Here is a 16,742-nt window from a genome sequence, read left to right as displayed (position 1 = left end):
TGTGAAAGCAACATTGCTACCTTTTGTTTCAGCTCCTCACTAAAACTTGTTTCTCAGAACTTCCGGTATATTATTCATGTCTTCCTTTGTGAAGACTGAAGCAAAATACTAATTTAGTTCCGCAGCCTTTTCTTTGTTCCCCATTATGAATTCCCCTATTTCTGACTGTAATGGGCTACATTTGTTTTTGTCAGTCTTTTTCTCTTTACATATCTACAGAAACTTTTTATGTCCCCCATGAGCTTACTTTCATATTGTATTCCCCCCTTCTTAATCAATCCCTTGGTCTGCCTTTGCTGAATTTTAAACTGTTCCCAATCCTCAAATCTATTGTTTTTCTTCTTATAAATTTAGAGTACTCAATTATTTTTTTCCAATTAAGGGTCAATTTAGGGGGGTCAATCCACCTAACTTGCACATCTTTTGGTCGTGGAGGTGAAACCCAGGCAGACATGGGGAGAATGTGCAAACTCCACACGGACAGTGACCCAGGGCTGGGATTTGAACCCGGGTCCCCAGCGCCACATGCCGCCTTGGGTCTATTGCTTTTTCTTGCTAATTTGTATGCTTCTTCTTTGAAGCAAATACCATCTGTAATTTCCCTTGTAAGCTATGGTTTGGCCAGTTCCCTTTCTACTCTTGTGCCAAATAGGAATTAAAAACTTTTGGTGTTCATCTATTTGTTCCTTGAATGTCTGCCATTGTCTGACCACTATCCTTCCTTTCAGTAATGTTTCCCAGTCCATCATAGCCAGCTCATGCCGTCATAGTTACCTTTACTGAGATTCAGGACCCCGGTCTCAGAATCACCTACCTCACTATCCACCTTGATAAAGAATTCTATCATATTATGGTCACTCATCCCCAAAAGTTCTCGCTGAACTAGATTGTCAACTAATCCTTTCTCAGTGCACAATATCCAGTCCAAGATGGCCTGTTCCCTGCCCAGATGTAACCCGTCCAGTTTGTACTGGTCCCACCTCCCTCAGAACCATTCCCAATGCCCCAGGAATCTGAAATCCTCCCCCTCACACCTATATATCCTGCTGTTTCTACTCAGAGTAGCATCAGGTACTGGTATTAATGCTGAGATAACTACCTTTGAGGTCCTACTTTTCAAGTATTTTTCATTGCTTTGCAGCCCTCTATATTCTGCTTTCAGGACCTCATCCCTCTTTTTAAACTATGTTGTTTGTACCAATCTGCACATCGCTGGCTTTGAAAGCAGACCAAGGCAGGCTAGCAGCACGGTTCAATTCCCGTACCAGCCTCCCGGAACAGGCGCCAGAATGTGGCGACCAGGGGCTTTTCACAGTAACTTCATTTGAAGCCTACTTGTGATAATAAGTGATTTTCATTTTCATTTCATTTCAAGACAATCCGCCGTCACCCTCCCTCTTCAGAATGATGTAACCTCTCTGAGTTATCATTGACCCTAGCACAAGAGAGGCAACAAAACATCCTAGGGTCACTTTTTTGACCACAGAAACATCTATCTATTCCCTCGCAATTGAATCCCCAACGAGTATTGCATTTTTATGTCTTTTGCTGGGGCTGGTTTAGCTCACAAGGCTAAATCGCTGGCTTATAAAGCAGACCAAGCAGGCCAGCAGCACGGTTCGATTCCCGTACCAGCCTCCCCGGACAGGCGCCGGAATGTGGCGACTAGGGGCTTTTCACAGTAACTTCATTGAAGCCTACTCGTGACAATAAGCGATTTTCATTTCATTTCATTTTCATTTTCCCCTGTGCAGCAGAACCAACTGTAGTGCTACGGATTTGGTTGCTGCTTTTATCCCCAAGAGGCCATTCCCCTCAACAGTATCCAAAACGGTATATCTGTTGTGCAGGGGAATAGCCACCAGAGATTCCTTCATTGCCTGCCTAGTCCTCTTGCAATGCCTGGTGGTCACCCATTCCCTTCCTGCCTGTGGTGTGACCACCTCTCTATACGTGTTATCCACAATACTCTCCACCTCGCGGATGCAATCCCAGGAGCTGCTCCAGCTCCAAAACTTGACTTCCAGGACCTGCAACTGGAGACACTTCATGCTCACAAGCTGGTCCTGGGAACTGAAAAGTTTCCTGGCCTCCCACAGGGAGCAAGAAGAGCAGACTATGACTTGGAGTTCTCCTGCCATGCTTTACACCATTAAGCTAAATGAATCCTTTTAGTATCGAACAATATCAACAAGGGTCCTTCTTCTCTGCTCTTTGTTACTATAGAATTTAAAACAGGCTGATCCTCTTCGCACTACTATTGGTTGACTGGTCAAAAATTAAAATCTATACTGTAGTCATCACATCGTTTGACAAATCCGAATAATTGGGTTAGAAATATAACACAGTCAGTTCTACTGCCATGCTCCATTGCACCATTATATTTTTAGAACACTAAACATTCATGCAGATGAGAATATTAAATCGAAGGGTAAGCACATTGTGTATAGCATGTGACTTTACATGCTTGAAGAATGATCTGCTCTCCACCATTAACTCCTTACCATAATCTTCATTTTCTTCATGACTGTCCGGAATTCTAAAAATAGAGGAGAGGTTTGGCGAAGGCTCTGGATGCTTTTGATTAGGCGATTTGGCTCTATTTCTCTGGGCAGAAGTCTTTCTTTTATTTGTTTGACTTCCTCTACCTTTTTTAGATCTCACACCTTTAGAAGTCTAATTAAAAGAAAAGTTAAATAAATTCCGAGTTCTTATTGTCAATATAGCAAAAGAGAATTAATTATCAAAACTCAATCACCACAAGCATAGCAGACTTCATGATTTATTTTGGTTTTCTCCTTTCTGGTATCAAACTATACTGTTCCTGAATAACCTAGTGATATCCTCATAATTGTAAATTATTTGATGTGAAGTGGCAAGTAGTGGAGCTGGCGGGAGGGGGCAGTCGAGGGAGAGAAATAAAGGGCCAGGAAAGATAATGGTAGAATTTAATGACCCCAATGGCTAGTTTGGGTGGGGGAAGCATTAAGTCAGACAGGGGATGGTGGGTGGGAACCCTGTCGCCTTCCTGCCCCCCCACCAATTAAGGCCCTTGAGTAAGAAATTAATGCCACTTAAGTGCCTCATCCCACCCACTGCTTGTGTTTTCACGGCAGATGCGGAGGTCACTATGTGGGGAGCAGAACAAGTAAACACATGCAGGATTGCAAGCAGGACCCAGGAGCAGGGGCACTTGTTTGAAGGAATTCACTGTCTAATCAAGGGATCCAACAACAGGAAGGAGCAGTCCACCAAGAGCCATTCCCTAGGCCTTGGGTGGCAGCAGCCACCTCGCAGTAGCCCGGCTGCTCAATACATCGACCGTTCTCCGATTCCGCCCTGGGGTCCTAGATCCCAGGAAAGACCTACTATTGTCCAGTTAAGTGCCTGAGTGGCACTTTTTTCGACAGGCCTTTCCTAAAAAAGGCAATGTAGGTCCAGCTCCTATTTCTCACATTCTTATCAAATGCAAAACAGCACAAAAAAAAATTAACAACTTTAGAACTAAAGCACCTCAAGTCTTGTGTTTTGGTGCACTGACAAATTAGATCCTTTTGAAGTGGAAGCTCCTTTATTTTTCCTCATTATTGCTTTTCTCAGATGTTTTGCATCAGGTTAAAATCTATGAATAAAGAATAATAAACAGCAAAATTGAGATAGAGTGGAGTCATTCTATACTAATCTTGATGCAACTTCTCTCAAAACAGAGGATGTTACATGAGATCCAATAAGAAATCATATTTGAATTATTCCAAAAAAGGGCAGCACGGTGGTGGTGGTTAGCACTGCTGCCTCACGGCGCCGAGGGCTCGGGTTCAATCCCAACCCCGGGTCATTGTCCGTGTGGAGTTTGTACGTTCTTCCAGTGTCTGCATGGGTCTCACCCCCACAACGCAAATATGTGCCCGGGGGGGGGGGGAAGAGAATTGGCCACACTAAATTGCCCCTTAATTGGGAAAAAAAGAATTGGGAAGCCTGAACTAAAAATTAAAAAATCCCCAAACAAATTATTCTGAAAAAGAGGGATGTCCTCTCACACACACATCCACTCAGGTAGATATTCAGGTGCAGAGGAACAGAGAGGCTCAAGTCGGTGAGACTATGGCTGATCTGCAACCTAATTCCATTTTGACTCATATCTCTCAATACCGTTGATAAATAATTGTTAACTAATCTCAATGTTTAAAACTTAACTGATCTAGCATGAAATTTACAGAAGAGCATTTCAACTTTCTACCATCCTTTGTGTACAGTAATGTTTCGAACTTCACACCTGAAATAATAGTAATAATCTTTGTAGTGTCACAAGTAGGTTTACATTAACAGTGCATGAAGTTACTGTGAAAATCCCCTAGTCGCAACACTCCGGCGTCTGTTCAGATAGTGAGGAAGAATTCAGCAAGCACGTCTTTCGGGACTTGTGGGAGGAAACCACGCAGACATGGGGAGAACATGCAGACTCCGCAGTGACCCAAGCGGGAATTGAACCCAGCTCCCTGGTGCTATAAAGCAACAGTGCTAACCAATGTGCTGCCATGCTACCCGGTCCTGGCTCTAATTTCTTTTCGACTTCCGCACCTTATAGAATTCCTGCAGTGCTGAAGGAGGTCATTCAGCCCATCGAGGCTGCACCGACCTTCTGAAAGAGCACCCTACCTAGGCGCACACCCCCAGCATAATCCTGTAACCCCACTTTATCTGCGCATCTTTGGAGACTAAGGGGCAATTTAGCATGACCAATCCACCTAACTTGCACATCTTTGGACTGTGGGAGGAAACCCACGCAGACACACAGAGAAAATACAAACGCCACACAGTCACCCAAGGCCGGAATTGAACCCGGGTCCCTGGTGTTGTGAGGCAACAGCACTAACTGCTGTGCCACTATTAGTCCTAGACACTTCAACCAACATAACAATTTCAAAGAATAGGCATATTGGATTTGAAAAGTTAACTCCTTTTCAGTTCCCACTGATGCTGTCAGGCCTGCTGAGTTTTTCCACCACTTTCTCTTTTCATTGCAGATCTCCAGCATTTACAGTATTTTGCTTTTATATTTGAATAGTTTTTCTTTCTCTACGACCCCAATCGTTCCCCTTAACGTCTTGAAAACGTCGACAAAATCACTCCTTAGACTTATAAATTCCAATGATTTATGCAATTTCTCTCCCAGTGTCTGCGAGGGTTTTCTCCGGGTGCTCAGGTTTCCTCCAAGTCCCAAAAGCCTTGCTTGTTAGGCGAATTGGGCATTCTGAATTCTGCCTCAGTGTACCCGAATAGGCGCCGTAATGTGGCGACTAGGGGATTTTCACAGTAACTGCATTGCAGTGTAATATAAGCCTTCGTGTGACATTAATAAAGATTATTATTATTGCAATTTAACCTTCAAGAGTCCAGGATCATTCTGGTAAATATATTCTTCCTTAGATGTGCTGCCCAGAACTGCTCTCAGTACTCCAGGTGTGGTCTAACCAGGGCCTTTCTATAGATGAAGCATGACTTTTACCTTCTTGTATTTCAGTCCTCTATATAAAAGCCAGCATTCCATTACCCGTTTTGATTATATTCTGTACCTGTCCATAGCATTTTAATTCCCCTTGTGCACAGACCTCCAAGTCTATTTGAATACCAAATGTTTCTAGCTTTTCACCATTCAGAAAGTATTCTGGTCTAAGCTTTTAGGTCCAAAGTGGACGATCTGAAATTTGTCTACATTGAAATCCATTTGCCACAGTTTTTTCCATTTATTTAATCCATTAATATCGGCTTGTAATTTTTTTTTAAAAAATAGTTCATGGGACATGGGTGTTACTGGCTGGGTCAGCATTTATTGCCCTAGAAGGGGAAGTTAAAAGCTGTGGAGCCAGAGTCACATGTCAGCCAGACCAGGTAAAGATAGATTTCCTTCGCTAAAGGACATTAAGTGAACCAGATGGGTTTTTAATGACAATCAACAATGGTTTCATGATCATCATTAGACTTTTAATTCCAGATTTTTATTCTGCAGTGGCAGCATTTGAACCTGGAATCCCTGAGATTACTATGGGTCTCTGGATTACTAGTCCAGTGACAGCACCAATATGCCACCTATTAATCGGCAAACTTCCGTATGTGACTTTTTATCCCACCACCTAAATTGTTAATCTGAAGCCTGCGAGTTTCAATTGCCTTGAAGCTCCACTCTAGAACTTGTTGGCCATGGAAGGAGTGCTCACAAAGCTGTTATCAGCCGTCAAAATCCTTCCAGCACCCCACACTATTCTCCATGAGAAGGTAATATGAGGATATGCAAAATAAACAAGATGTTAATAAATACTGTGAATAGTTGAGGCCCCCAACTTAAACCATGCAGCCATTAGTTCCATTCCGCTAATAGGAGGGTACCTAATCATTATCCCAATTCTCCATAACCTACCTACCACTCATATCAATACACAAACATGTAGGAGGCCATTCAGCCCCTCAAGCCCGCTCCACCATTCAATAAGATCGTGCCTGATCAGTCTGTGTTGAGTTTTACATTCCCCATCTAGTCCCAGTAACCTTGCCCAACAAGAATCTATCTATCGCTGCCTTAAAAATATTCGGTAATCCCAGTTTCACAACCCTCAGAGAGAACATTTATCTTGTGTCCTATAAGGGTGACCGCTAATGTTAAAATAATGCCCTTCATTTTGGACCCACCCACGAGAGGAAACATAATTTCTGCATCAACCTGGTCTTCTGCATCAACCAAGCTTCTTCCCCAGTTACCAGACTCTTAAACGACCCTCTTATGGTCTGACCTCATTAACACTACACCCCTGTATGCTTCACCTGATGCCTGTGTTTATGTAGTTACATTGTGTACCTTGTGTTGCCCTATTATGTATTTCATTTTATTTTCATGTACTTAAATTATCTGTTGAGCTGTTAGCAGAAAAATACCTCGGTACACATGATAATAAACAAAATCAATCAATCAAGACTGTTCAGGACCTTATCTCATCACGAGGGATGACAGTGGTGTAGTGGTGTCGTCACTAGCCCTGTAATTCAGAGAGCCAGGGTTTGAATCCCACCATGGCAGATGGTGAAATCTGAATTCAATAAAAATCTGTAATCAGAAATCTAGTGACGACCATGAAACCATTGTTGTAAAAAAAAAAACATTTGGTTCACTAATGCCATTTAGGAAAGGAAAGCTGCCATCCTTTCCTGTGACTCCATGTCCACAGCAATGTGGGTGACTCTTATCTGCCCTCTTGAAATGGTCTCGGAAGCCACTCAGTTCAAAGAGTGATTCAAAAGGATAGGCAACAAGAGCAATTCAAAAGGACGGGCAACAAGGGCAATTCAAAAGGATAGGCAACAAGAGGAATTCAAAAGGACGGGCAACAAGGGCAATTCAAAAGGTTAGGCAACAAGGGGAATTCAAAAGGATGGGCAACAAGGGCAATTCAAAAGGATGGGCAACTCAAAAGGACGGGCAACAAGGGGAATTCAAAAGGACGGGCAACAAGGACAATTCAAAAGGACGGGCAACAAGGACAATTCAAAAGGACAGGCAACAAGGGCAATTCAAAAGGACGGGCAACAAGGGCAATTCAAAAGGACGGGCAACAAGGGCAATTCAAAAGGACGGGCAACAAGGGGAATTCAAAAGGACGGGCAACAAGGACAATTCAAAAGGACGGGCAACAAGGGCAATTCAAAAGGACGGGCAACAAGGGCAATTCAAAAGGATGGGCAACAAGGACAATTCAAAAGGATAGGCAACAAGGGGAATTCAAAAGGATGGGCAACAAGGGCAATTCAAAAGGATGGGCAACAAGGGGAATTCAAAAGGACGGGCAACAAGGGCAATTCAAAAGGATAGGCAACAAGGGCAATTCAAAAGGATGGGCAACAAGAGCCAGCCAGAAACGCCCACATCCAATGAATCAAGTCACCCCTCACTCTACTAAACTCAGTGGAATTTCAACCTTTTCTGTTCAATCGATTTTTAAAACCAGGTCAATAACTTGCCTTCAATTCCATGGACGTTACTTTTAGCGAACAGACTCCTTATGGAAATGTATCGGCTCTCTCTCCCGCTGGATTTCCACTTTATCTCTCTCTCTCCCGCTAAAAATTCAAACTGTCTGCGCGCGCGCTCCCGGACCGACCATCATACCAGAGCGGGTGGTAACTGTCGGTGAAACATTATTGAGGAACATATTCCAGAACAGTATATATTCTCAGATATTTTTCGATACGCAGTCTTTAAAGATTTTTGTTCTGTGTTTTAAGCGACTTTGGTGCAATCCCCTCCCCCCGTACCTATAATGATTGTGAGCAGCAGGCGAATCTGCGCGTGCGTCGCTGCCCGGAGCTGGCTGGGTGGAGCCCCCTGTGTCTGGGAGGAGTCAGTGCGTGTGAGAGGCTGCAGCGAAACCCCAGCTCACTCCATTCACCAACAGCTGGTTATTGATACATTGAGGGCTGGCAGTCCTGGGTGGAGGAGGCACGACTGGAGGTTCCATTTCCTCTGTGTGGGAATGTTTGATGCAGACACTAAGAGTGAAATATATAAGGGCAGCACAGTAGCATGGTGGTTAGCATAAATGCTTCACAGCTCCAGGGTCCCAGGTTCGATTCCCGGCTGGGTCACTGTCTGTGCGGAGTCTGCACGTCCTCCCCGTGTGTGCGTGGGTTTCCTCCGGGTGCTCCGGTTTCCTCCCACAGTCCAAAGATGTGCGGGTTAGGTGGATTGGCCATGCTAAATTGCCCGTAGTGTCCTAAAAAGTAAGGTTAAAGGGGGGGGGGGGTTGTTGGGTTACGGGTATAGGGTGGATACGTGGGTTTGAGTAGGGTGACCATTGATCGGCACAACATCGAGGGCCGAAGGGCCTGTTCTGTGCTGTACTGTTCTATGTTCTAAGGGGCAGCACGGCACCAAGGATCCCCGAGTGGCGTTTGCACATTCTCCCCGTGTGTGCGTGGGTTTCTTCCAGGTGCTCCGGTTTCCTCCCACAGTCCAAAGATGTGCAGGTTAGGTGGATTAGCTCTGCTAAATTGCTCTTAGTGTCCAAAAAGGTTAGGTGGGTGTGGTGAATGTGATTCACACCGGATTGTAATCTGAATATACATGTGCCTGTATTGTAAGTGCAGTTGCACTACCTGTCCTCCAGGGGGAGTAGCTCTGGGAATGCTCGAGTTGTATGGGGCTCTGCCCAGGACTCCTCCCCCGGAAGCTGCTGTATAAAAGCTCAGTGCCACATGGTCAGCCGGCCAGTTCACCGAAAGTTCAATGGCTAATAGGCTGGCTCTGTTGTGAGTATATTAAAACCGCTATTCTAATCCTACAAGCACGTGTCCGTAGAATTGTTGGTTCCAACAGTGGGGTCACTGGGTTACAGGATATAGGGGACAGGGTGGAGGCGTGGGGCTTGGGGGGGGGGTGCTCTTTCCAAGGGCCGGTGCAGACTCGATGGGCTGAATGGCCTCCTTCTGCACTGTAAATTCTATTATGTCTGCATGGATCTCACCCCCACAACCCAAAAAGATGTGCAGGGTAGGTGGATTGGCCACGCTAAATTATCCCTCAATTGAAAAAAAAGAATTGAGTACTCTAAATTAATTTTTAAAAGGGTGAAATATATTTTTCACTTTATTTCGAGAGGCACAGAAATTCTCCATTTAAAATCAAATGACGGCATTCAGACAGTTTATTCTAACACCATTAACCATAAAAGGCACCGAAGGCTCATTTCCAAGTTTCCTTTCATACTCCAATATTTAACCAAATTTAATTGAGACCATAGTTTCCAATTATGAGTGCATCTAGCTTGTGCTGGCAATGAACGGGAATGCTGTAGGCTGTATTATTAGGAACAGGAAAGGGCCAATTAACCCTGGAATCTGACCATTCAATTAGACCTTTACCTCAATTCCATTTACCCAACATTCAGTATGATCACGGATGATCCTCTATCTCATAGAATCTGTGTAGTACAGAAGAGGAGGCCATTCGGCCCATCAAGTCTGCCCCAGACCCTCCAAAAGAACACAGTACCTAGACCCACTCCCTCACCCCATCTCCGGAACTCCGTAACCTAACCTATACCTCTTTGGACACTAAGGGGAAATTTAACATGTTCAATCCACATAAGCTGCACACCTTCAGACTGTGGGAGAAAACCCACACTGAGAAACTCCACACAGTTACCTAAGGCCAGAATTGAACCCGAGTCCCTGGTGCCATGAGGCTAACTACTGTGCCACCATCTCTCAACGTCATACTCCTGCACTTTCCCTCACCCCCGACACCGTTGGAGTTTAGAAATGATCTATTTCCTGCTTAAATATATTCAGTAACTCTGCCTCCAACCCTCTCAGTAATGAAATTCCCAGTATCCACAGCCTCTGAGGCAGAAAATTCAAAACTTCTACTACCCTTTGTGTGGGAAAATTGCTTCCTATTCTTCCTCCTCAAACAAATTCAAATTTCAGGATAATCAATAACAATGAGATATAATCATTTCAGGAGACATAAGTTCCCTATCTGTCAGCAAAACAGGACCATGTGGTATTAAAGGGGCCAGTACAGTGTGGATACAAAAGAGATTGACAGAAAGCAGAATAGTAAATGGCTGCTTCACAGACTAGAGGAAAGAATAGAGTTATTTCTTTCAGGAATCGGTATTTGATTACTTCTCTTTTTAAAATATATAGTGGGCTAGACAGCTAGTTTGTGATGCAGAACAAGGCCAGCAGCGCAGGTTCAATTCCCGTACCAGCTTACTCGAACAGGCGCCGGAATGTGGCAACTAGGGGCTTTTCACAGTAACCTCATACTTCTGACAATAAATGGTTAGTATTATTATATATAAATGACATGGAAGGAGATAAAGGGGGCATCATTTCAAACTATGTAGTTGACACAAAGGTGGCTATACGTAGGCCAGGATTTTACAGCCCCCAGAGAAGGACTGTAAAATTGGGTCCATGGCAGCCATGGCCGCGCAAGCTTACATAGAACATAGAACATAGAACATTACAGCGCAGTACGGGCCCTTCGGCCCTCGATGTTGCGCCGACCTGTGAAACCATCTGAAGCCTATCTGACCTACACTATTCCATTTTCATCCATATGTCTATCCAGTGACCACTTAAATGCCCTTAAAGTTGGCGAGTCTACTACTATTGCAGGCAGGGCGTTCCACACCCCTACTACTCTCTGAGTAAAGAAACTGCCTCTGACATCTGTCCTATATCTATCACCCCTCAATTTAAAGCTATGTCCCCTCGTGTTGGTCATCACCATCCGAGGAAAAAGACTCTCACTGTCCACCCTATCTAACCCTCTGACTACCTTATATGTCTCTATTAAGTCACCTCTCAGCTTTCTCCTCTCTAACGAAAACAACCTCAATTCCTTGAGCCTTTCCTCGTAAGACCTTCCCTCCATACCAGGCAACATCCTAGTAAATCTCCTCTGAACCCTTTCCAAAGCTTCCACATCCTTCCTATAATGTGGTGACCAGAACTGCACGCAGTACTCCAGGTGTGGCCGCACCAGAGTTATGTACAGCTGCAGCATGACCTTGTGGTTCCGAAACTCAATCCCCCTGCTTATAAAGGCTAGCACACCATATGCCTTCTTAACAGCCCTATTAACCTGGGTGGCAACTTTCAGGGATTTATGTACCTGGATGCCGAGATCTCTCTGTTCATCTACACTACCAAGAATCTTGCCATTAGCCCAGTACTCTGCATTCCTGTTACTCCTTCCAAAGTGAACCACCTCACACTTTTCCGCATTAAACTCCATCTGCCACCTCTCAGCCCAGCACTGCAGCTTATCTATGTCCCTCTGTATCCTATAACATCCTTCAGCACTATCCACAACTCCACCGACCTTCGTGTCATCTGCAAATTTACTAACCCATTCTTCTACACCCTCTTTCTGGTCATTTATAAAAATGACAAACAGCAGTGGCCCCAAAACAGATCCTTGCGGTACACCACTAGTAACTGAACTCCAGGATGAACATTTGCCATCAACCACCACCCTCTGTCTTCTTTCAGCTAGCCAATTACTGATCCAAACCGCTAAATCACCTTCAATTCCATACTTCCTTATTTTCTGCAATAGCCTACCATGGGGAACCTTATCAAACGCCTTGCTGAAATCCATATACACCACATCAACAGCTTTACCCTGATCCACCTGTTTGGTCACCTTCTCAAAAAACTCAATAAGGTTTGTGAGACATGACCTACCCTTCACAAACCCGTGTTGAGTATCGCTAATCAACTTGTTCTTTTCAAGATGATTATAAACCCTATCTCTTATAACCTTTTCCAACATTTTACCCACAACCGAAGTAAGGCTCACAGGTCTATAATTACCAGGGTTGTCTTTACTCCCCTTCTTGAACAAGGGGACAACATTTGCTATCCTCCAGTCTTCCGGCACTATTCCTGTCGACAAAGACGACATAAAGATCAAGGACAAAGGCTCTGCAATCTCCTCCCTGGCTTCCCAGAGAATCCTAGGATAAATCCCATCTGGCCCAGGGGACTTATCTATTTTGACATTTTCTAAAATTGCTAACACCTCCTCCTTTTGAACCTCAATTCCATCTAGCCTGGTCGACTGAACCCGAGTGTTCTCCTCGACAACATTGTCTTTCTCCAGTGTAAACACTGACGAAAAATATCCATTTAATGCTTCCCCTATCTCCTCTGATTCCACACACAACTTTCCACTACTATCCTTGATTGGCCCTAATCTTACTCTAGTCATTCTTTTGTTCCTGATATACCTATAGAAAGCCTTAGGGTTTTCCTTGATCCTATCCGCCAACGACTTTTCGTGTCCTCTCCTCGCTCTTCTTAACTCTCCCTTTAGGTCCTTCCTGGCTAACTTGTAACTCTCAAGTGCCCTAACTGAGCCTTCATGTCTCATCCTAACATAAGCCTTCTTCTTCCTCTTGACAAGTGCTTCAACTTCCTTAGTAAACCACGGTTCCCTTGCTCGACAACTTCCTCCCTGCCTGACAGGTACATACTTATCCAGGACACGCAGTAGCTCTTCCTTGAAAAAGCTCCACATTTCGATTGTCCCCATCCCCTGCAGTTTCCTTCCCCATCCTATACATCCTAAATCTTGCCGAATAGCATCGTAATTGCCTTTCCCCCAGCTATAATTCTTGCCTTGCGGTATATACCTATCCCTGCCCATTGCTAAAGTAAACATAACTAAGTTGTGATCACTATCACCAAAGTGCTCACCTACATCTAAATCTAACACCTGGCCGGGTTCATTACCCAGTACCAAATCCAATGTGGCCTCGCCCCTTGTTGGCCTGTCTACATACTGTGTCAGAAAACCCTCCTGCACACACTGCACAAAAACTGACCCATCTATAGTACTCGAACTATAGTATTTCCAGTCAATATTTGGAAAGTTAAAGTCCCCCATAACAACTACCCTGTTACTCTCGCTCCTGTCAAGAATCATCTTTGCAATCCTTTCCTCTACATCTCTGGAACTATTCGGAGGTCTATAGACAACTCCCAACAGGGTGACCTCTCCTCTACTGTTCCTAACCTCGGCCCATACTGCCTCAGTAGACGAGTCCTCAAGCGTCCTTTCTACCACCGTAATACTTTCCTTGATTAACAATGCCACACCCCCCCCCTCTTTTACCATCTTCTCTGTTCATACAGAAACATCTAAATCCTGGAACCTGCAACAACCATTCCTGTCCCTGCTCTACCCATGTCTCCGAAATCGCCACAACATCGAGATCCCAGGTACCAACCCATGCTGCAAGCTCACCCACCTTATTCCGGATGCTCCTGGCGTTGAAGTAGACACACTTCAAACCAGCGTCCTGCTTGCCGGTGCCCTCTTTCGAACTTTTAACCCTATCCCTGACCTCACTACTCTCAACATCCTGTACACTGGGACTACAGTTTAGGTTCCCATCCCACTGCTGAATTAGTTTAAACCCCCCCAAAGAGCACTACCAAATCTCCCCCCCAGGATATTGGTACCCCTCTGGTTCAGGTGAAGACCATCCTGTTTGTAGAGGTCCCACCTACCCCAGAATGAGCCCCAATTATCCAGGAAACCAAAACCCTCCCTCCTGCACCATCCCTGTAGCCACATGTTCAACTCCTCTCTCTCCTTATTTCTCACTTCGCTAGCACGTGGCACGGGTAACAACCCAGAGATAACAACTCTGTTTGTTCTAGCTCTCAGCTTCCACCCTAGCTCCCTGAATTTCTGTCTCAAATCCCCATCTCTCTTCCTACCTATGTCGTTGGTACCTATGTGGACCACGACTTGGGGCTGCTCCCCCTCCCCCTCCCAAAAACACGATCAGAGACATCACGAACCCTGGCACCTGGGAGGCAACACACCAACCGTGAGTCTCTTCCGTTCCCACAGAACCTCCTGTCTGTTCCTCTAACTATGGAGTCCCCAATGACAAGTGCTCTGTTCCTCTTCTCCCTTCCCTTCTGAGCAACAGGGACAGACTCTGTGCCAGAGACCTGCGCCCTATTGCTTACCCCTGGTAAGTCGTCCCCCGCAACAGTATCCAAAACGGTATACTTGTTATAGAGGGGAACGACCACAGGTGATCCCTGCACTGCCTGCCGGTTCCCTCTCCCTTCCCTGACGGTAACCCATCTACTTTCTTCTTTTACCTGAGGTGTGACTACCTCCCTATAACTCCTCTCAATAACCTCCTCCGCCTCCCGAATGATCCGAAGTTCATCCAGCTCCAGCTCCAGGTCCCTAATGCGGCTCTCGAGGAGCTGGAGTTGGGTGCACTTCCCGCAAATGTAGTCAGAAGGGACACTAGAGGTGACCCTTTCCTCCCACATTCTGCAGGAGGAACATTCAACTGCCCTAGCCTCCATTCCCACTGAATTAACTTCCCAACTACTGAAAAATAAAAATAAAAAACTTGTTAGTTTAGCAATCCAACGGACAGAGCTTTTTTTTTGGTTAGAGGAGGAGGATGGGTGAGAGACACTACGTAAGTAGTGTTTCGGGTAAAGCTGTCACTCGAGAACAGCCCCTTCACAAACCACCTTCAACTTACGCTGACCGCACTGCACGTTTGCAAATCTCCCCGGAACAGCCAATCTGAAGCTCTGCTCTGCTGCCCTCTGCCCTTACCTACTCCCAATGACCCCTGCTGCCAAATTACCAGTGGCAATTGGTAAATATGAGGACCATTGTGCCCCATATGTGGCCAATTAACAGCCACTTAAGCGTCCCCTCCGACTTCCACCGGGACTTTACCACTGGCGGTGGAGGCTGGTGCCAAGGGACCAGCCTGAAGGTGAAACCCGGTGGTTGAGTAAGAGGCCCTACTATTGGAGGACTCCCTTCACCAAAGGTATTCCCTCCCGCCCTCTCCGTTTTACCTCTGCTGCCCTGTCCACCCACCGGTTCCCAATCCCCTATGCCAGGACCTGCCTGCCTGGTCCCAGTGGGACCCCAGACTTAATTTTGTCTGGGCTTCATGGCTCTTCTCTCGCATGCTGTCCCAACAGTGGCCCCTACACCCGGCAGAAAAATAACATACAATTTAATGCAGAGAAGTGCGCAGTGATTCATTTTGGAAGGAAAAATGTACAAAACAGTATAAATGAAATTGTAACATTCTAAACAATGTGCAGGAACATCAAGACCTAGGAGTTCACACACACACACACACACACACACACAAATCTTTCAAGGTGGCAGAAAAAATAGATTAGGCTTTTTAAAGCATCTTTGGGATTCTTAGCTTTATAAATAGCAACGCAGAGTACACAAGCAAGAAAGTTATGCTATATCTTTGTAAATCATAGCATACATGCAATATATCGTTTACAATTCTGTGCAAGAATATTGAAGTCTTGGAGAGGGTGCAGAGGAGATTTACCAGAATGGGTCCCTTTCTGCCTCCTATATCCCACATAATAATGGAATGATCAGAGCTGCCTGAGAATTGTATTCGTTGAACTGGGTCCCAATATAGTGCGGTGATGCTGCCACTGTGTTCTTTAACTGTCGTAACTACAGAGCAATGGTCTTGTTCAAGCTTCAAAATTGTCACCGACCCAGAATTCAGTGAGGTGGAGAGACTTTTATTTAATTATGTCACGGCATGTGCATGTGGTTGGCAAGGCCAGCATTTGTTGCCCATCCCAAATTTCCCTTGAGCTGAGTAGCTTTCTGGCCTAGCAAGGAGGCCTGTTAAGAGTGAACCACAAATCTGTCAGTCCTGGCTCTCATGGAGAACAGACCAGGTAAGGATGGCAGATATCTTTCCCTAGAAAAACATTAGTGAACCGGAGGGGCTTTTACAACAATTGATGACAGAAATGGTGACCGTGAAAATAAATATTCCAAATTTATTAACCAAATCCAAATTGCACCAGCTGCCACAGTGGAATTTGAATCCATGTCCCTAGAGTATTCGCCTGGATTATTGGTCCAGCATCGTTACCATTACTCCACCATCTCCCCCTAGACTACAGAAGCCGGGACCGTTCTCCTTGGAGCAGACAAGTAAAACATTAAATTAAAAATCCTTCTCTTCATTGTTCCACCTTACAGTCTGCTCCAGTCTTCTATCTTCGCTGAACATTGTTGCTCTGATACTGGTCTTTTGGGTAACCCCAATCCCTCCTTTAGCTGCCTTAGATTCCGCTCTGTAATTCTATTCCTCACCTCGCCACCTCCAAGTCTTCTGAAAACCCACTGT

At 45.1% G+C, this 16,742-nt stretch overlaps 1 protein-coding gene across 1 annotated transcript in view; it reads right to left on the bottom strand.

Moving 5' to 3' along the window:
• The window catches only part of cenpu (centromere protein U), a 64,754-nt gene extending 56,462 nt beyond the window's left edge, over positions 1 to 8,292 (bottom strand). The window contains exons 1-3 of the mRNA XM_038803902.1: positions 8,008 to 8,292; positions 3,514 to 3,622; positions 2,505 to 2,676 (exon numbers count right to left, since the gene is read on the bottom strand). Of these exons, the coding sequence (XP_038659830.1) occupies positions 2,505 to 2,676; positions 3,514 to 3,585 (244 nt within the window). The 5' untranslated portion in view covers positions 3,586 to 3,622; positions 8,008 to 8,292. The remainder of the gene's footprint in view (positions 1 to 2,504; positions 2,677 to 3,513; positions 3,623 to 8,007) is intronic.
• Between the last annotated feature and the right edge of the window lie 8,450 nt (positions 8,293 to 16,742).

This window comes from Scyliorhinus canicula, chromosome 8, assembly GCF_902713615.1.
Source record: "Scyliorhinus canicula chromosome 8, sScyCan1.1, whole genome shotgun sequence".
Taxonomy (NCBI): domain Eukaryota; kingdom Metazoa; phylum Chordata; class Chondrichthyes; order Carcharhiniformes; family Scyliorhinidae; genus Scyliorhinus; species Scyliorhinus canicula.
Note: the sequence above shows the minus strand (reverse complement) of the source record. Positions and strands in the feature narration are given on the sequence as shown.